Consider the following 20639-nt stretch of genomic DNA (forward strand, 5'->3'; position numbering starts at 1 on the left):
ACCTAGTTAGCTGAGCCAATGCTTTTTAAAACACAAAATAATCATTGTAAGTTGGTTACACCCAAATTTTAATATAGGATGGAAAATGTATACAGACCTATAGAATAATATTCCAAATTAGCTTAAAATCAGAACTTTTGACAAACACCAAGGAAACTGAAAAAATGGTTTGAGACAATACTGTCCAAAATTTAAAAACTAATAATTTCCCCTTATTCTTTACCAAAAATACTCCCATCTCCTTTACGCTGATACCTTGATAGTTGTGAATGCTGGATTGTTTACAGTGAAGGGCCAAGGATGAGCAATGTAATCATTAAAAATATTGTTCTGAGATTTTAACTTCTAATATAGCAATACCAATAGATGCAATACAGCCTTCTTGAAGTGGTTTAGAGTCAGCATATTACACCCCCCCCAAACAATCTGGATCCTCATATTACTGACCTCGGAAGGCTGAGTACCTGTATTAGTTAAATAAAAATGAACACATGAGCAATGTTAATTAAAAAATCCTGGTATGGGAGATGCTGTTTCAGTGCCAGTCCAGTTACTGAAGTTTTCGAAGACATTTGAAGATATTTGCCTGCACAATTGGAAAAGAGCAATGTTAAGCCTTTATTGATCACAGATACAGAATATAGCTACTATCTGAACTACTCCATCAGTAGGCATTGCCCAATTACCTCTATGATTAAAACTTCGTTTAGCAATCCAAAAGTGCTTTCTCAAAAGAGAATTCAGGGGTGGTGAATTCTCCACCATTCAGTTAGAACTGAAGAAGCTTCTTGGATGAAAAGCGAAATGTCTTCAAGGGAAAACAAAAGCCCAGGTGCCTTTTGAAAAAGCACTTATACAAAACCTCTGCTTCTGGATTTGTGCTTGAAAGGAAAAATAAAATAAAACTTTGACTTCAGCTTTTGTTGATTAGACAAGTTTGTTGTTATAGAAATGGCTATTAATTATGCAAAAATGCAAGTTGAAGCTTTAATGTTATTATTCTATTGCAATGAAGAGTCAGAAGCTAATGCTTTTTTCCATTCTCCTATATTTCTTTCTCCCCTCCTTTCCCAATGCTTTCATTTATATACTTTGATAAGTTTAATAAAACTTATGTGTATAAAACAGGGACAGTTAAAAAAACCCATTCTCCCTTAACTTATCTGAAAGATGCCAGTTTTGTTTCTCATGAAAGCTTTCCTACTATAGTCTGGATCCAGATGCTTCTACTTTTGAGAATAAATCCATCAGTGGATCAGTGGATCAAATTAGTGATGACTAACAGGTTTAATTAATTTCAGCAGGTCTGCTCTAAGCATGACCAATTCTAGGTACACAACTGTCTCTCTTTTTGTGCCCTGTTCCTTTTTATTTTGTTTTTATCCTTTATTCCCTTTTTAATGTAAGTTAAATAAAGCTGCTACATCAAACATAGCCTCATTGCTTGCACCCAGGACAATCCCAAATAAGCCAGCATTTGTACACCGTGTGCACAATTATTAGGCAAGCGAGTATTTTGACCATATCATCATTTTCATGCATATTTTCCACCTCCAAGCTATATATGTATAGCTTGGAGACTTGGTTTTACTCTAGCATCTAATTTCTCCTGGAGTTAACTATGCCTTATGTTGAAATATAATGGAAAGCTATTCTAATTTTAGATTCCTGGTTTGCTAATGTGAGCAACCAAGGGAAATGAAATGTCTTCAGTAACTCAGCACATAATGGTTTCATAATCCATCAAATGCTAAACTGGGAATTATGCCTTATTAGAACATGCAAATTCAGCCATTGTAGTATCAACGGCAGTCAAAAACTATACCTTAATTAAGAATATGTTTAATTATTAACCTAGTCACTATAAGTGGCAAGGAATTCTATCTAGGAAGGTAGAATAAGAATAAATCACTTAGTGTCCCCTCTGTGGCTGGTAAGCAAGGCGAACTCTGCTTTTAGTAAAAAGGAAACACAGGAGAGTCTTTCCAGAGCATTTAGACTTGGAAGTGCTAGATCATTTCTCATTAAAAAGTAAAATTATTATTTTGTTAACAAATTATGAAGCCAGCAACTTTTCTGGCTTTGAGTAAAAAACTATATACTCATTTGTAGTCATTTGGTATCACTGATTACCTTTTTGTGTGTGTGTGCTAAAACTTTAATTTTTAACTCATAAATGTAGATGCTGGATAAGTATTAGGATTCTATAATAGAACAGAATATTCATATATTCAATATCCTATTTTTAGGGGAAATTCACCCCAAAGGTGAATTTCCAGATGTTGAGTGACAACTTCCATCATTCGCTGCCACCAGCCACACCACCAGTTGGAATTCTGATCCAATTAAATTACATAATTTAGACAATCTTTCTCTGAACTGAGTAGAAACTTGGCTAAATGCATACCTCCATAAAAGAGTCTACTTGTTTAGCTGTAATACCATGGATTTTCTCAAGATCCTGTACCTATAAAAAGAAAAAAACACACAATACAATAAGGTATAGCCCAGGGGTAGGCAACCTTGGCTTTTTTATGACTCGTGGACTTCAACTCCCAGAATTCCTGAGCCAGCATAGCTGGCTCAGGAATTCTGGGAATTGAAGTCCACGAGTCATAAAAGAACCAAGGTTGCCTACCCCTGGTATAGCCCATCATTTAGAACAGCACTGGCAATCCACAGCCTTATTAACGATGATCCTCAGAACTCTCCTTAATTACAGTAGACCTCAATTGAGCCCAATTTTTCCATCATTAAATGAGTTTTGCCTCATTTTACAACTTTTTTTTTGCCAGAGTTCTTAACCAAATCACTGCAGTTGTTGAGAGAATTATGAAGCTGTTAAGTGAATCTGACTTTCCCCCATTGACTTTGCTTGTTGGCAACCAGCTGGGAAGTTTACAAGTGGTGATCACATGGACCCCGGGACAGTGCAATTATCAATACGTGCCCAGTTGCCAAGGGCCCGAATTTTGATCACATGACCATAAGGATGCTGCAACCGTTGTAAGGGTGAAAAACCTGTGATAAAGTCATTTTAAAAATGCCATTATAACTTCAAGCAGTCACGAAACGAATGGTTGCAAGTCGAGGACTACCTGTATAGTGCCACCAAAATAACCAAGTTGTGGTAGCAAAATGGTCGAGTCGTGGTGGCAAAATTGTTTTTGCTTGTTGCAGTACAATGTCAATAAAAGGATATAAATTATACTAGAGGTTAACATTTATACCACCTATCTTCAGTGCAACACTTCCATGACCTTGATGGTTTTCAAAGGCAAGGAAGAGGAGGTAATGGTGGTGATGATGGTGGTGGAATTGGGAAGGATTACAAAACACTCAGATTTGCAAATGAAGATTGCAAACATTTGAAAGTAACCAACAATGGTACTATTATTATTGGGGCACAAAGTACAATACCATGAGGACTTTGAATCTGGAATGACTAAATTTGGAACAATTTACAACAGCCTAATTACAAACAATAGCTCTGTTGGGCATCGCATACTTAAGCAGATGTCACTTTAGGATTCCCCAAGGCCCCAAACAAAGTAAACTGGCACACAATGGCTGCACATGATTAATGGAATTGGATTGTTATTACCTAAAAAAGTGTGGAGCTCAGATGATAAAGAGTTGCTTGTCTAGGGTGAGAAATTATGGGGTCAGCAATATGTCTCAAATAAACTCTGCCCTCTGAGACCACCAACCTTCTCAAAAGATCCATAATTTTCTCTCCAGCTCACAATGAGCTGGGCCTTTTTCTTGCCAATGAGGTGCAGGCCCATAAGATCCTTCACGGAACCTGAGTTCATGAGGGACAGAATATTAGCTTTGCTAAGAGCCAGCTGATCTGGATGGATCTTCATCTCAAACTCAATGGGAACCTTGTTTTCAGAGTCGAAATCTAAAATCTGAAAAACAAACATGGAAACAGAGTGACCAATGAGGCTGCCTTTTAAAACCAAACCCTTCTTACCTAGCCATTTATCAACTCCCACCTCCTATTAATATAGACAAGAATCATGGCAAAGAAATGATTGTCTAAGCCAGGGGTCTGCAACCTTGACAACTTTAAGACTTGTGGACTTCAGCTCCCAGAATTCCTCAGCCAGCTATACTGGCTGAGGAATTCTGGGAGCTGAAGTCCACAAGTCTTAAAGTTGTCCAGGTTGCAGACCCCTGGTCTAAGCTACGAGATCTGCTCAGAGATTTCCCCCAAAAGACCTATTATCCACTGGTCCAATCAATTTGCCTACACCAGAATACACTGTGGAATCAAACGCAGGACCTCAAAACCAATAAGGCTCACGAAGTAATTGTTTATTCCGTGTGTGCTGGAGTAATTCCCTCCAGAAAATAATGGGTTTGGGGAGCGCCTGACAAAGGGACTCCCACAGACAAAAGGATGCATTTATACATTTCAGGAAAGGAGGAGAAAAGATAGTCAAGGTGCATAGGTAATTATGCATACTATTGCCTATGCATGGGTAATAGATGACATAAGCATAAATAATTAGCAAACCTCAAATTACTTCCCCATCCACTGTAATTATCCTCAAGAGTTATTGTCTTAATAAAAAGAAATATATCAGTTATGTTCATGTAGCTTGTAGCAGTTTTGATAAAGCATACTGCAAAGAGGATTTCAAGTTTGCCTTAACTAAGACACATTCTAGGTTTCTATCTTGCTCACACGCTCCCATTCCTACATTCCTCCCAAAACATGCTTTCCTCACAACTGTTAAGTATCTATTGGCCTTCAATGGTTGGTAAGTTATTGACCAGCCCTTAATTCGTCTGCCTGGTAGTTCCCTGTACACTGAAGCTATATGACAAGACCCAGAAGCACTACCAGGTTTGAGAAGTCTCTGGACAAAGCTATTTCTCAGGGCTGCTTGCCCATTGCCCTGACTACCTCACCCGTGACCTGCTTTTATTTAATGATGGTAATAACAATGCTAAGGATGTAGGGTAATTTTTTTTCTGTGGAAAATATTTTAGTTTGGGAATGTTTGGCAAATTCCAATCAGAATGTTTTGCAGTGGGTTATCTTAAAAAAACAACGAGAAAGTAAAACTACACTGCTACTATTTTTGTATTACTTATTGCCCAATGGTCTTTTCAAATTTTAAATAAAAATATTTGTGATTTTCTGTAAATTTAATGTTCAAATTTCATAAAGCAGCTACATTTGATTTCCCCCCCGACATCAAACAATTTGGCCCTAGTATCTATGAAGACTATGACTAATAAGACAAATATGCTAATTGAATCATACTCATTGGCCAAATTTTCTAGAAAATCCACATCTCTAGTGCCAAAACTTCAACAGCTCTCTCTTCCTGCTGGCCATCCTACACTGTTAAAGCTGCTGGACAGTTTCCAAATGAAACTCTCCCCAGAGTGTGAGTAGCAGGTGGCAGAACCAATCAGATCTTGGTTTGGAGCATATGGTCAATGCAGATATTAGAAACAGCAAAATTTCTACTCTTTCCACCAACCACAAACCTAAATTGCAGTGTCTGATTGGTTCCACTGCCTCCTCCTTATAGACAGTCTAATCCAATTTTTTTATTATCTCCTTCTGTCTTAGTGTAATCCATAAACCATAGGTTTTTGCTTATTGTGTTTATGAACCCCAGCCAACTATGGCAGTTAACTACGATTCAGATAATCAGCACCTTGTGTGAATCATACTCTGCAAAATTTTAATTTAAAATGACACGTGGCCCCACACTATTAATAATTATTCTGCAGTTTCTTGGATCACAGTGTACATTCCTGTTAATTAAGAGCAAGGAAATTATTAGTATGCATTGTTGTTGTTAGTTGCGAAGTCGTGTCTGACCCATTGCGACCCATGGACAACGTTCCTCCAGGCCTTCCTGTCCTCCACCATCTTCTGGAGTCCATTTAAGCTCACGCCTACTGCTTCCGTGACTCCATCCAGCCACCTCATTCTCTGTCGTCCCCTTCTTCTATTGCCCTCAATTTTTCCCAGCATTAGGCTCTTCTCCAATGAGTCCTTCCTTCTCATTAGGTGCCCAAAGTACTTGAGTTTCAACTTCAGGATCTGGCCTTCTAAAGAGCAGTCAGGGTTGGTCTCCTCTCGGACTGACCGGTTTGATCGCCTTGCAATCCAGGGGACTCGCAGGACTCTTCTCCAGCATCATTAGTATGCATTACCGGTCTTATAATCTTTCCTTCTCTTTAACCCAATTGTCTAAAGTGCCTGAATGTACCTCAGATGAGAGCACAAGACCCTCCTGCACTAAGGCATCAAAGCCAAGGTCTCTTATTCTTGGAGCTACTACAGTATTTGTTGCCTGATTTCCAAGATTCAATTTGCACAGGGAGATGGGAAGGCCCCTCAAACCAGGGTAGTAATGTTCATGAACCAATAAGGTCCCCTATCCCAGTTTTCCCTAAGGGTCCTCCCAAAATGACTGCACCCTCAGTTGCTATTGGCTGCAGTCAATATGGCTTAGGATGCTAGCAGCTAACAAAACATCTGCAGGACATAGGCTTCCAACTGACAGTTTGAAATGGCTCTTTCTCAGGAGATACCTCTGTTCAGGTATGTTTGTTAAGTTGCCTTAAAAACTGTGGTACATATGGCAAATTGGCTGGAGAAAAATTCTGCTACCCTTTCTGTTCTTCACCAAAATGGAGCCAAAATCGATTTACCCACCTTCTTTCGGCCTCTGGTCTTCTGTTTCCTAACAACACCCTCCTCTTCTTCTTGACTCTTGACAGGTGTTTGCACTGGAGAGGGAAAGAAAGCAAATTGGGACCTTGCCACACAGGAGAATAAGGAAGGCCTGACTTCAAAAGCCTCCCCAACCTTCTCACCTTGTTGGAGGGGCAGTACGGTGGCCTGTTTTCGGGGTTTTGCAGCTTGGGGGAAAAGCACGCCTTTATTATTTTTCAGAGTCTGGGCTTCCATTTCTAACTGCTTTTCTTTAACTTTCTGGAAGAAGCAGGGGTAAAATAAGGGTTAATTTAAGGTGCAAGTGGGGAAAAGGAGGAAAGTGTCATGATGTCTTTGTAGAAAAGAAAACACTGTTATTGGACTAATAATAGTTCCACCGTGATCTTATGGCAGTCAGTCATCGCCTCTATTGCTATGAACCTCTCTCCCTTCCACTCACAAGTGACATAGAATTTACTTAACAGCATCTGCCATGAGCTTGGGTGTTGTGTATTAACTTAATTTCATAAGGTCTGTTATTAAAACAGTTAACCAAGTGGTTCAATTTAAATCCTCAACTGTCTGTCTATATACATTGCAAGCCTGTGTTTAGGCGGGAATGTATGCTTTAAAATCATTGGCTGCCGCCTAGTGGCGGTCCGTATAAATATGAGTCAAGCAGCTGCTAGAGCCGCTTCTGTGTGGATTGAATAAATGAGCTGTTACTTTCACTCCTGTGTCTTCAATGCCTCACCATTCTCACTACACAACATTGGGGTTACCTGCTCTATCCAAACCCTTCTCTTTTTAATTTCTCTCTTCACCATTCCATTCAAATGGAACTGGGCGGATGCATCACTGGTTCGTTGGCCTCCATTTTGCCCTTCCTCCAAGTCTCCACCCTATCAATCTTTTGCTTCTAAGTCAGGGGTGTCAAACTGTGGGTCATGCTGAAACCGCGCCCACCCAATTGCCGGCAATGGAAAAAAAAGTCGCAACATGTCAGGACACCCCTGTTCTAAGTGCTTGTCTCCTCTGTTGCTTATTGTGAACATGAATAGTAGCATACGGTTACTTTTTCTGAATGCGTAAACTGAATGCGTAAACTGAACTTAGTCCAGTATTAGGATCAACACAGCAGAAATCAGAATATTAATCAGTGTTATTTTTTTTTACCTCTCTGAAGTCTTAACATCTACCATTCCCACAACTCTGAATAAAAAAAAGAAGTGAGGATGGCAAAAGAGAGAAAAGAGCAATTATCAGATGAAATGCTTAGGGTGTCGTATTTTTCAGTCAAATGCATCCATTTGCGATTCGCATACAGGCTTTGAAGACAATACACATATTTCTTTTAAAAAGCTTCAACTCAGCAGAAATATTCCTATCTGTATAAAACAGAAAATAAGTACCGGTACCTTGGTTTAATGTGTTAAACTCTGCTCAATTTTCAGTATGGGCGAATTTTATTTTAAAAGACTAGACAAAGACCCAGCATTCTTCTAAAAATCTGACTGGTTAACGAGGACCATTTTTAAATTCAATTAATCTGAGCATCCAACTAAGTATTGCATTGCTATTACAGTTGTACCTTGGTATTCATCGTTCATTGGTTCCAAGAGGCGCGACGAGTACCAGATTTTTCCCATAAGGAATAATATAGTGAGTCACAAGGCAACCGACATCGACAAGTTCTAGCTTGTGCGTCGAGTACCAAATCCAATGAGTTTCAAAGCAATTGAGTACCAAGGTACCATTGTACTTAGTCACATCAAAGCAGAACAATGGAAACACAAAAGACAGACCTTCAGCTCACGGCGTGTCTCATCCAGGAGTTTCAGGACATTCAGCCGTTCCCTGCGTGGTGTGTTAAGGAAAGGTAACCTCTGGCTCCCATAGTTTCCTTTCTCTAGGGCCTCTAATCTTAGCAATCGTTCAGCCAAATTGGGGTCAAGATCCTCAAGAGGCAGCAAAGAACTAGCACAGAAAAAGACCAGCTCCATGTCAGATTGTGTCTCACTCCTCCAACACGCCAGCCAGAGCAACAATCCCTCCTCAGTTCAGCATTTTGGGAGGTGGCATGAAAGAACTGGACTGCACCCAAAGCTACCAAAATACCTGGTGACTCACCTGAGCGGCTTCTCTTCAGGTGTCCCTGGCTGTTCTTCTTGGAGGCAAGGCCTCTTGGCCTCAGGGCCTGCGTCTCTGAAGCCTGGACAAGGCCTCTTGCCATCTGTTGGAAGAAGAGGATTAGCTGTCTTTGCCCAACAGTCACGGTTTATGGAAAGACTTACAACCATTCATTCAATGGCTGTTCAAAGTTACAATGGCACCCAAAAAAGTGACTCATGACTGTTTTTCACACTTATGACTGTTGCAGCAACCCCCACGGTCCTGGGATCAAAATTTGGACACTTGGCAATTGGTTCATGTTTATGACGGTTGCAATACCCCAAAGTTATGCAATCGCCTTTTGACAAGCAAAGTCAATGGGGAAGCCAGATTCACTTAACAGTCATGTTTCTAACTTAGCAACTGCAGTGATTCACTTAACAACCGTGGCAGGAAAGTTTGTAAAATGGGGAGAAACCTCAAGAACCCTTGCTTAGCAACAGAAATTTTGGGCTCAACTGTGGTCGTAAGTCGAGGTCATTAACTGTATTCAGTCAATTCAGTCCCTGCCATCGTGTGATGGGCTGATCCACAAAACTAATCACCTAGGCTTGCTTCATACAATTCTGTAGGCTAAAACTGGCTGGCTTGTGACTGCGTGCATTGTCGAAACATAGCCATTTGTTTATCTGATAGAGAAATATATAGAAAGAAAATTCTCAAAACCCGTCTCTTCCCTATTGTTCAAGTCCAGTGGCCACTTTTAGGAAAAGAGACCTTGTATCTTCTCTTACATTATGATTTTGCCCTTCATGATGTATATTATCCATCATGTGTCAAAATAAAAAGAGCATTAAAATAGGCCAACCAACTGAATGTGTAAAAGACAACATCCTATTTTTTTTTTTGATGTGTTGCTAGGAAATTATGAGATCAGGTAGGATAGAAAATTTGCCAGGAAAGTGTTCTCAGCTGTAGTCTCCAATATAATATTCAGCAGGTAGTCCTCGACTTAACAACAGTTCATTTAATGTCTATGAAGATTCTCAGTCAAACAAGGAAGTCCAGTTGCCTCCTAAAAAAGCATTTTTGGGAGTCCATTTAATGATTGTTCAAAGTTACAATTGCAGTGAAAAAAAATGGCTTATGACTATTTCTCACAACCGTCGCAAAATCCCCACGGTGACATGATCAAAATTCAGATACTTGGCAACTGATTCATGATGGTTGCAATGTCAAGAGGGTCATGTGATCAACTTTTGCAACCTTCCGACACGCAAAGTCAATGGGGAAGCCACTTAACAACCATATTACTAAGTTCACAACTGCAGTGATTCAATTAACAACACTTAACAACTGTCACAAGAGAGGTTGTAAAATGGGGCAAAATTCACAATAGAAATTTTGGGCTCAATTGTGGTTGTGCATTGAGGACTACCAGTATTGTCCCATAAGCAACTTGGCTTATAGCAGGGGTCCTCAACCTGTGGGTCACGGCTCACTAATGGGCTGTGGCCTAATTGCAACTGGGCCGTGTGAGTGGCCGGCTGGGTGTGTGTGCACCTGCAAAAGAGGCCATCACCCAGCCCAAAAAAGAACAAACAGACCCAAGCCGTTCTCCACCAGCAATCAGCACCCAGATCAGCATAGATTAACTCCAAGGTCAACATCAGACCAACAATCAAGTAAGCAGTACCCCAATGAAGAAACTGCCACAGAGCCATTAGTAAACAGCCCAACCAAAGAATCCCTAAGACCGCCCCCACCCACGCAGACAGGCAAGACACCAGAATACAAAACGACAGCAAACAGCACTCCTTACTAGCACTGATGATGTTACCTAGTTTGGATAATGAAATGTCTGCAAGAAAGCTCAGAGAATATCAAGGAACCCTCAAATTAAAGCAGAGTCATCTGAGCCCCCTTTTTCACAGAGTCCTTAACAAGTGGAACTAATAACTCTCTTGTTATCAGGAAAGAATTGTTTGACTGCAGTGAGTAACAAATAAGAGCTTGGAATATGGCCTTCGTCAGTCATGTTTTGGAAGGCCCTTTCTTTCCACGATTTAGAAAATTTCTAAGGATATTTCTCTGTCACAGATGGAAAATCAGGCAATATTTTACTTGATGCCTGAAACTATAATTTGGTAGGTTGGCCCCTTAATTCCCCACCAACTCTTTATATGGAAAATCCCAGTCTTTACTTAGGAAGAAGCAAGCGGAACTCCGATTTTCTTGCCGTTCTGCTAGCTAGCAAAGTGCGCTACGTGGTACAGGATGACCTCGTCGGAATGTTCAGAAAAAGATTAGATACACATTTATTATGTAGATTAATGTTATTTGAGAAACGAAGATAACAGGAGAAATAAATTCCAGAGACCCCACAGTTTTTAACTTACCCCCATCTTTCAGGTAGCAATCTGCACAATACAGATTAAGACATTAGGAATAATACAGATTATTATTTCAAAGAGAAATCTTTGAAATAATTTTCAGATCTCAGGGAACCGTGGCATAAACATTACCAGAAAATGCGAAAACTTAACAATGCAAATATGCTTCTCACCCACACACACGGTCCGTGTTTTACAGCATTTACAACAACAGCAAATCAGCAGCCCAATGTGTGTGAAAGCATTCCACCACTGTGATTGCTACCGTTGTGTTGTGTACAAAGTTTAAAAAAAGACTTTTCCCCCCCTTCAATTACAACTTCCTGCAGAACTTCTAGTGACTCTCAATTCCAACTGAGAAATGCTACTCTAGAGTGTTAATTCCAAGACTGAAGAAAGATTCCCACCTCCCCAAAATGGAAGATATAATGAGGTCAGCTCTCCTCCCCTTTCCATGAACTCACCTGAGAGAGAACTTCGTGCTTCTGGTTGGTTGCTCAGAGTTTCAGTTTTCCCAGGCTTTGCTGGTTTCCTATTATCTATATAGACAGGTTTAGATTTGATTAACTTTTTTGCCCCGGAACCTTTTGAAACATTTTCTTTACTACATTAAGACTTGGTGTAAACCATTGTTTCTCAAACTTGGCAAGTTGAAGATATGTGGACTTCAGGCTCCCAGAATTCCCCAGCCAGCGTGGCTAGTCTAGACTTTTGGGAAAGGCAACCTTGGCTCTTTTATGACCCGTGGACTTCAACTCCCAGAATTCCTGAGCCAACAGGAATTCTGGGAGTTGAAGTCCACGAGTCCTAAAAGAGCCAAGGTTGCCTATCCCTGGTCTAGACTTTGGGAAAGAGTTCCAGAATGTAGGTGTCATGATGAAGAGGTCTGGTCTCCCACTCCCACCACTTGCCTAGCTTTTCTGGGTAGAGCAATTCACACCCATATTTTCTCATTTAATTTAATCATGGAAGGTTCAAGTGCTGAAGGTTACATAGCAGCCTTTTGTTGCTTGGTGGCTTCCAGAATTCCCAACTTTCCTCCAAAGCCCAGACTTCATAATTCCTGACTTACCGGTGTGGGGTAAGGCTTTCTGGGTGAAGGGTTTATTCACAACTTGTTTGGACTTTGCAGCAAAGTTGAGGCTTGTGAGGGTGTCAAAATAATACTTCTTCTCTGGAGCGATGTTTGCAATAATCAAGCTGTGGGCACTGCCTCCCAGAGAGTCCTAGAGGAGAGATTCCAGGGGAAATATCACTCCTTGATACCAACTCCTTCCCATCCCGGGGGGGGGGGGGGGAGGAGGAAGAAAGAGAACCCCAATTACCTGCAGCAGGCGGGTCAGCTTGCTGTCTCTATAGGGAACTCGAGGCAAACCCTGGTTAAGGGCATCAACCACCTTACTGAGCACAAAGAGGGAGCTGTTGATAGCTCCGCTCTCTTTCAGGCGTAGGCCTTTGTTGCCCGTTTTTCGATTGTCCTCGGAGCCGGCTAAGTCGATGAGGCACAGCTTCGCAGTCTGGTGAGAATATGTGGGCCAGTCCCGGATCTGGTTCACCAGAACCAGCAACACAGCATGACTGCGACTGGAGCGCTGGTTCAGCTGAGTCGACGCCACCGTTCGTTTTCTGCTTGCCGGCAGAAAATAGCTTTCAAAGTCTGCAAAGCTAGTGAGCTCTCTCTGGGTCAAGTCTGGAACCAGGATGTTGTGGTTACGATCCTCTCTGATGGGCAGGTCTCGGAGGGTGGGCTGAAGAAGGTCCAAAACCTGAGGAACGGAGGAAAAACCCTAGTTTGGATGGTGGGTGTGGAATTTTAACCCTCACTCCTTCTTTATATTTTCCCCAGATAAGCTAATACATTCCAGCAACAACGTTTTTCCAAAGGTGAGTAATCTGGGCATTGATTTTTGTTTTTAAAAAAACTGTTTCAGATCTTGCTTTTCAAATGACAGGATCCTGAATCAATTCTGGATTGGTTTCTTGTTTTTCTCTTAAGACACTAATTTCAGTCAAATGAGCCTTTTTCCTGCCTATTCTGCCTCAGGTCTAAGAGGCTTTTTTCTCCTTAACACTCCCTGTTGGATTGCTGTTGTTGCCATGAGAGCTGTCATCTTCCAAGCACTAGCCATTAATGCTAGGCTGGTGATAGCTGGCGCCCAACAGAATCCTGAGAGCTATAAATTCCCACACCTTTTTCTCTCTCGTCTTCACGTGTGTCAAGACGTAGGAAATCAGGAGCCAAGAGAGAATTCAAAAGCGCTACGAGATTATTTCTTGCTACCTATTCACAGGAATCTGATCTATTAACGGTCAAGGCAATTGGTGCCAGATAAGAATCAATGGACTTCAAGGGGGAGAGTTTAGATCGCTTAGTCGCTATCAAAGATCCTGCAGGAGAAGGGCAGTGTGGACAACCGTGGAATCTGGCAGGGTGAGAGCTGTGAACCACAAACACAAAGCTTTCGGTGTGTCCCTGCACAACAGATACAGTGCCCTTGCTGACCTTAATAGGGACATTAAGGAGACAGGTAAAGGTATTTGTGATGATAACTCAAATAAGCAGGGGATCTTGGTCCAAGATGAAGAACTTGTTTTCGACAGGGAGAAGGGCGAATCAGGTATTACACATCAGTCATGCAAGAACAGAAAGGCACCCAAAAAGAGAAGCCACCTTCTGGTTGGTGATTCAATTATAAGGGATGTAAATTTAGGAAAGGACACAGAGGTTTTGAAAGAAGTCAGGTGTCTTCCAGGTGCTACTGCCAGTAGGGACAATAAGCGTATTTGTAAAATAATCAAGAATGCCAGCAAGGACTGTGATGTGGAGGCTATTGTACATCTTGGCACTAACGATCTGTCCCAAAAAGATGTACTCTCTGTGCAGAATGATTTCCAGAGCCTGGGGCAGGAACTTAGCAGAATAGGCTGTAGGCTATGATGATAGCGACTCCAAATTGATGTGTTCAATCCCACCTGGTCATCTCCTACACATGTCCTCTATTGTCCTTACCCTTTCCCCTCTTATACTCTCGGTAGCTATTAGCTCTCTTTGGTTAAGCTCTCCCCCCCCCCCCATTTCTCCTTTGCAAGTGCTTCCTTGCCATCTGCTCCTTCCCAATAATCATGCCTCAGTTCTTCATCAATCTTTAGAACTGAAATAATTCCAGCCAGGGGCCGTGTAGAATATTGGAGGGAGGGGGGTGTCATCAGAGCAGAGTTGGAACAGCAGGGGGTGGTGAGGGACAAATGTTGCACTACCAATCAACCTGCCAATCTCCTAGGCCAGGGTAGACAGCTTGTAGTATTAAAGCTTCATGGTCCACTTCAGTGTTGTTCAACCTCAGCAACTTTAAGTTGGCTGAGGAATTCTGGGAACTGAAGTCCACACAGCTTAAAGTTGCTGAGGTTGAGCAACACTGGTCTGCTTTAATTAGCTTAACTTCAAAATCTCCCTTCAAGAAATTAAGCTGATAAGAGGTATCTATTATTGTTCTTATGATTCTCTGAGGTTGACTGTTTTCATGCAGACATGTTGTATGGGTATGGCCAGCATCGTCAATATACTGAGGGAGCTGGACAGTTTCTAAATGTGAAAACAGTACACATATTCTCTTCCATGAGAGAGATCTATCCCTAGGGGTGCAGTAGCTCAGTAGCTTAAATATGCTGGATTTGCCAACCAGAAAAGTTCGGCTCTTTGTACTCCAGCAGTTCAAGCCCCAGCACCATGAGATGGAATGAGCTCCTGTCACTCGCCTCAGCTTCTGCCAACCTAGCACTTCGAAAGCATGCAAGATGCAAACAGACAAATAAATAAATACAAGTACCACTCCTGTGGGGAAGCTAATGGCGTTTTGTGCGGCAGAAATAAACCAACCAGCCTGGTCTTGCCCAAATGCAAGGCGAAATCAGTGGAGAAAAAGAGCCGGATGAGGCCAACATTAGCCACTCGGTGTGTGGAGCTAGTTTGCTCCCTGCGGTGCACTCTGGATAATGAACTAAACAAACTAGCAATCTTAGGCAGCCAAACTACTCTGTAATAACATGGTAGACTCCCCAGCTCTTAATGTACAAGCATGCTAAATAAATAAATGCCCCTAAGTTTACTTCTTGGGAGAGAGAGGGACAGGCAAAGTTATCAGAAAAGAATGGAAATGCGAGGAATATAAAAAATTGTGTCTGAATGTCTAACTCTACTCAGTCTGAGCTCTGACTCCACCTGCCTCTTGCTTTAGTTCCCCCCATCATGTGTTCAAATAACCTTGAATGAAAGTAGGAATACTGCATCCAGTTTTAGTCACCACGAAAAGATGCTGAGACTCTAGAAAGAGTACAGAGAAGAGCAACAAAGATGATTAGGGGACTGGAGGCTAAAACATATAAGGAAAGGCTGCTGGAATTGGGTATGTCTAGTTTAACAAAGAGAAGGACGAGGGGGGACATGATAGCAGTGTTCCAATATCTCAGGGGCTGCCACAAAGAAGAGGGAGTCAAGCTATTCTCCAAGGCACCTGAAGGCAGGATAAGAAGCAACGGATGGAAACTAACCAAAGAGAGAAGCAACCTAGAACTAAGGAGAAACTTCCTGACAGTTAGAACAATTAATCAGTGGAACAACCTGCCTCCAGAAGCGGTGAATGCTCCAACACTGGAAGTTTTTAAGAAGAAACTGGACAGCCATTTGTCCAAAATGGTATAGGGTTTCCTGCCTGAGCAGGGGGTTGGACTAGATGACCTCCAAGGTCCCTTCCAACTTTATCATTATTATTATTATTAAAAGATTGTCCAGAACTTCCTATACCAGTGACGGTGAACCTTTTGGAGAACGAGTGCCCAAACTGCAACCCCAAACCCACTTATTTGTCACCGGGTGCCAGGTGGGTGTGGCCCACTGGGTGGGCGTGACTGTGGTGGTCATGGCAGACTGGGTGGGTGTGGCCAAGGTGGGCGTGATCACCTTGATGTTGCTTGTGGGGAGGGACGCATGTGGGGACAGATCCAGGGGGTCTCTGGCAGGTGGGGCGGTGGGCAGGAGGCTCGTCCTACGGGGTGAGACGAGGCAAGGCGAGGCGGGGGTGCCATTGTCTCAGGGCAAGGCGAGGCAGGGGTGACTGCTGCCTGAAGCCATCGGCCCCCACACACAGAGGCCAGCGAGCGCATGGGTGTAGGGATGCATTAGGCCACGTGGGACCTTGGCGAGTTAGCGGGCGGCTGGTTGAAGAGGGACGGTTGCCATCTCCGGGGCATGGCACATGCGCCCAGAGAGGGCTCTGAGTGCCACCTCTGGCACACGTGCCATAGGTTCGCCACCACTGTCCTATACCAATCAGTAAACAAGTAGTATGTTTACATCCAACACCCTTTCCATTAAAAGCCGCGATAAATCCTAAAGCAGCATGGGGAAAAAAAGAAAATAAAGTTCACGTGCGCATCTATCATTTGCCATGATCAGTTGGCCATGCTCGCTCCAACAGATCTGGCTTTTTATTCGCATTATGCTTTAAATCCCCTTCTTCCCAGAAAAATCCTGTCATTCTGCGCCATTATACTTACCGGGCTAGATTTCCCCTTTGTACAATTGTGTAAACCACGCATTTTTACCTTTTCTTGATAGATTTCCAGATAGGACATAGAGACAGAGTATTTGCATTTATCTTCTGAAGCATCCCTTGTCATCTGCAAGACGTCTCGAACAGCTCGAGGGATCACCCCTGGGTGATCTGGATTTCCCAGCATGGTGTATGTCTTGCCTGTGATTCAGCAGGAGACAAGATGAGAACGGTATAGCATCGTCATATCGCTTTAGCCCAGTTCTTTCCCCCAGATGACCCCAACCCCTCTGGGTTCATTTGGTTTCTTTGCAGCACTGCCTTATAGTCACCTGCTCCAGTTGGTCCATAAGCCAATATGCTAGCATTCTGCCCCATCAGCAGATGGTGCAAGACAGGCTTGACTGACCCCATGTAGACATCATGTTGGGTGGCTGCCTCGCCATAAAACGCATCAAACCTGGTGAAGAGCGTATGGATGTGAAAGGAATGCAGGACAGAAGCTTATTGGTTTCTCTGAATTTTTTTCTTTAGCAGTCTTGAGAAATGGAACAGCAAATCCAGATACACAAAGTTTGTTTTAATACAAAAGTATATGACCTGTTTACAATTCCCACATTCCTTTGCAATTAGATATGCTTGCTGAAGCTTAGTGAAAGGCACCAAATTACCCGTCTTCATATATCCACCGGTATCAAAATATCTCACGACCGTGTATCTGTTCTTATGGCTCTTGGACTCCTTTCTCCTGAAGCTTTGAACCACAACAGACTGTTGGCATTTTACTATTTATATCCTGGCTTTATTTTTTGTAAAAAACAAACAAACAAACAACTCAAGGCAGTGAGCATACTCCTTGAGTGTGGACGTCTTCCTTTTATTTTCCCCACAACAATCCTGGGTGATGGGTTGAGCTGAGAATGACCCAAAGTCACCCAACCAGATTTAATTTCTAAGGCAGAACTCAACATCTCCTTGTATTTTAACCACTAGCTCCAACTGACTCTTGTCCATACAATGAATCCCAGCAGTTCATTCCCATAATACCTGCATGTAAAGAGACTAATTATAAAAAGTAGCATGACCCAGAAGAAAAAGCATCTGTCATTGCTCATTGCAGCATAGTTCAACCCTGTGGAAAATTAGGCACACTAAGAGTCATTCAAATCTATTGAATCTCCTACCCAACTTACTTGTATTTCATAGTCTCCATCTCATTTCTCCAATTGAGAATTTCCAAGGAACGAGAGTCCACACCTCGTACACATGGAGCTTCTTGACCTTGTCCAGTTCCCACACCTGGGCGCAGTCGTACACAAACCTGTACTTGCTCAGAGACATTATTAGAGCGGCGGAAGTCAGCCCGACTTAATCGCTGATGAGTTGTCATGAATACCTGTGGGGGAAAAAATAGAGGATTGAACAAATGTATTCGCGCAGGGGCCCCCAACCTTTCTGGGTTGGTGGGAGGCACCAACAGGGCCGTGCGTGCATAATGCAAATGGGGCCACGAGTGCCCACCCGATGCTCGGGCGATGCTAGTGCCTACGCAATGCCGCAATGCTAGCGCAAATGGAGATGTTGCGCTTGCAGCAACGCTAGCGCCGGCATGACGCCACGATGCCAGCACAAGTAGGGGAGGTGAGCTCATGGCAATGCTAGCGCCTGCCCAACGCTCATGGCATTGCTAGGGCTTGTATGACGCCATGACGCTAGCATGAGGGGGTGCAAGCATGCACACGCGCATGCACTGGCCAGCCACTCATGCGACCCAGTGGCCAACAGCTCATGGCCCAGTAATGGGCCGCACACCACAGGTTGGTGACTCCTGTATTAGCCAATGCATATACTACAATATCCAATGGAGGACCAACAAAAGGCAATGGCATCATTTTCTTTAAAGTGTTACATTTTCCTAGGTTTGGCTTACGGTCACTCACTCATACACTCATAGCCCTGGAGAACTGTCACACTCAAATCACCTTCAACTCAATACTGAGGCACAACTGGTTCTTTAGAATACACAGAGACAATGCATTTAAAATAACAGCAAACCTTACTGATTATAATGCATGTCCATTTCCTCTTTCATACATGCACACATACTCATCCACACTTACGTCCTCAGCTAGGCTGGCAGGCACTACCCAGAGGGACGGAAGCCACCAAATCTGGGTCCAAAGATGATTCAAAAAGTGGGCGGACTTCAGGACCCCTTTTATCCCCCAAAGTCCTTGCTTTGTTATGGGTAACTGTTGATAGAACTTGGGGAGGGTTTTCCCATGTGCTCAGGCTGAACTTCTTTTGTCTGATTCGGGATACCTTTTTTCCTTTGTTTCCATAACAACTTGGTTCCTTCTTAAGTACTTCCTCTGAGGGAGCTTTTCCTGACTTTTGTCCACCCTGCTTGCTTACCATCATCATTACGTGTGGCAGCTTCAGTCTACCTTACAAAAGCCTAAACAACTTTTAAAGTTTAAAATCTAAACTTCCACTTCTGAAAACAACTGAAGATATTCTTTTTTATCCTGACATTTATTGGATAATTATATTAAAACCAGACTGTCTTTTCACTCTCCTATTCTTTCCTTAGGAAAAAAAAACCCACCAGTATTTAACTTATGTTTTATTATGATCATTTTGTTAGAAACGTGATTAAAATGTCTTGCCAGTCTTCCAGGACCCTCAGGACACTAACAAAATTGGATTGGTAAGAAAAGAGTTTATTCTGCAGAAAATAGAAAAAGCAGTTTACAAAGTGCGGTGAATCTCTGAAACTTCAACAGGAATTTCTAAAACAGAGACCACACACAAACATTCAAATTCACAGCATTATATATACTTCTATAGCGACGCCCCACTCCCCTCCCCTTCAGTCCCATTTGAAAGGACTTCAGAGGGCACAATCTTGTGCGAGATGCCTAACTAGAATACATCACCCCTCCCCGATTACATCCGTTTCAAAACTTCCCCTGGCCACCCTTTTGTCTTGTTAAGTCCATCGTGTGAAAAGGGGAGAGCGGATATAGAAGCAATAAACAAAGCAAATGGAGGAAGCTCCCTCCCCACAACCGTTTTATTTTTAAACTTGTGTTGTTCACAATTTTAAGGCATCCCTCCCCCACAACTATCTTTGAAGAATCACAGAAATAAAATGCTATTGTTCATAGGCATTAACCTATTCAGAATTTAACATCAATACTGTAAGTAATGTTTTATTATAGTTTGATCGAAAAAAACGTCTTTTTGAAATAATTAATTGGAATTACTCTTGAACTTACAACCATACATTTTCATAAAAGAAGACCATGCTATGGGAAGAGGTATCAAGGGTAATCAAGGGAAGGGAAACATGCATTTAGTAAAAATTGATGGGCGACCAATCTTGCATCAAGCTGCTTTTTGAACTTAAGGAACTGCCTTCATTTTGGATGCAAAAACCTCTCTGATGTCGGGTCGGAGTCCTATTTTGCAAGGAGGCTTGGATTTCTTTCTTAAGTAATTAAAATGGGATTTACTTCCAAATATCAGTTTCAAAAAAAAAGTCTCATCCACACATTGCATTCACTCTTACCACCAATTCCAAACCGCTTCAGCCCGTGCAAAGTCGGATCCCAATCTCCGTTTGTATTTGGCGCCCGCCCCGCAATAGGAAGCAGACCAATGGGAGAAAAGAAAGAAAACAACCATTTGCCTCTGCGCGTGCGCATCGCTCTCTCAAGTGTGACGAGCCCTAGAGCAGTGTGAAGGGGGGGGGTAAACACAGAACGGAAATGTGCGCACGCGCCTTGGAACAAAAGGGCGTTTGGAGAAGATACGCGTGCGCAGTAAAACATGATGAATTCGGAACGGAAGTGCTACGTAGGGCGTGGGAGGGATGTCACGTAAAAT

General features: G+C 42.5%; 1 protein-coding gene across 1 annotated transcript; it reads right to left on the minus strand.

Annotated features, from left to right (window-relative positions):
- Window positions 1-52: 52 nt before the first annotated feature.
- KIF22 (kinesin family member 22) lies at window positions 53-20340 on the minus strand. Its single transcript, XM_029283063.1, has 14 exons — window positions 20323-20340; window positions 17942-18144; window positions 17081-17208; window positions 16801-16949; window positions 12525-12965; window positions 12268-12425; window positions 11942-11948; window positions 8825-8919; window positions 8500-8671; window positions 6856-6973; window positions 6695-6768; window positions 3711-3914; window positions 2408-2467; window positions 53-586 (listed from the first exon to the last, which is right to left on the minus strand). Exons 2-14 carry the CDS (start codon window positions 18136-18138, stop codon window positions 551-553), a joined length of 1839 nt encoding a protein of 612 aa, XP_029138896.1. The 5' UTR covers window positions 18139-18144; window positions 20323-20340; the 3' UTR covers window positions 53-550.
- Between the last annotated feature and the right edge of the window lie 299 nt (window positions 20341-20639).

This window comes from Protobothrops mucrosquamatus, unplaced genomic scaffold (genome assembly GCF_001527695.2).
Source record: "Protobothrops mucrosquamatus isolate PMUCROS unplaced genomic scaffold, P.Mucros_1.0 scaffold11, whole genome shotgun sequence".
In the NCBI taxonomy this organism is placed as follows: Eukaryota; Metazoa; Chordata; class Lepidosauria; order Squamata; family Viperidae; genus Protobothrops; species Protobothrops mucrosquamatus.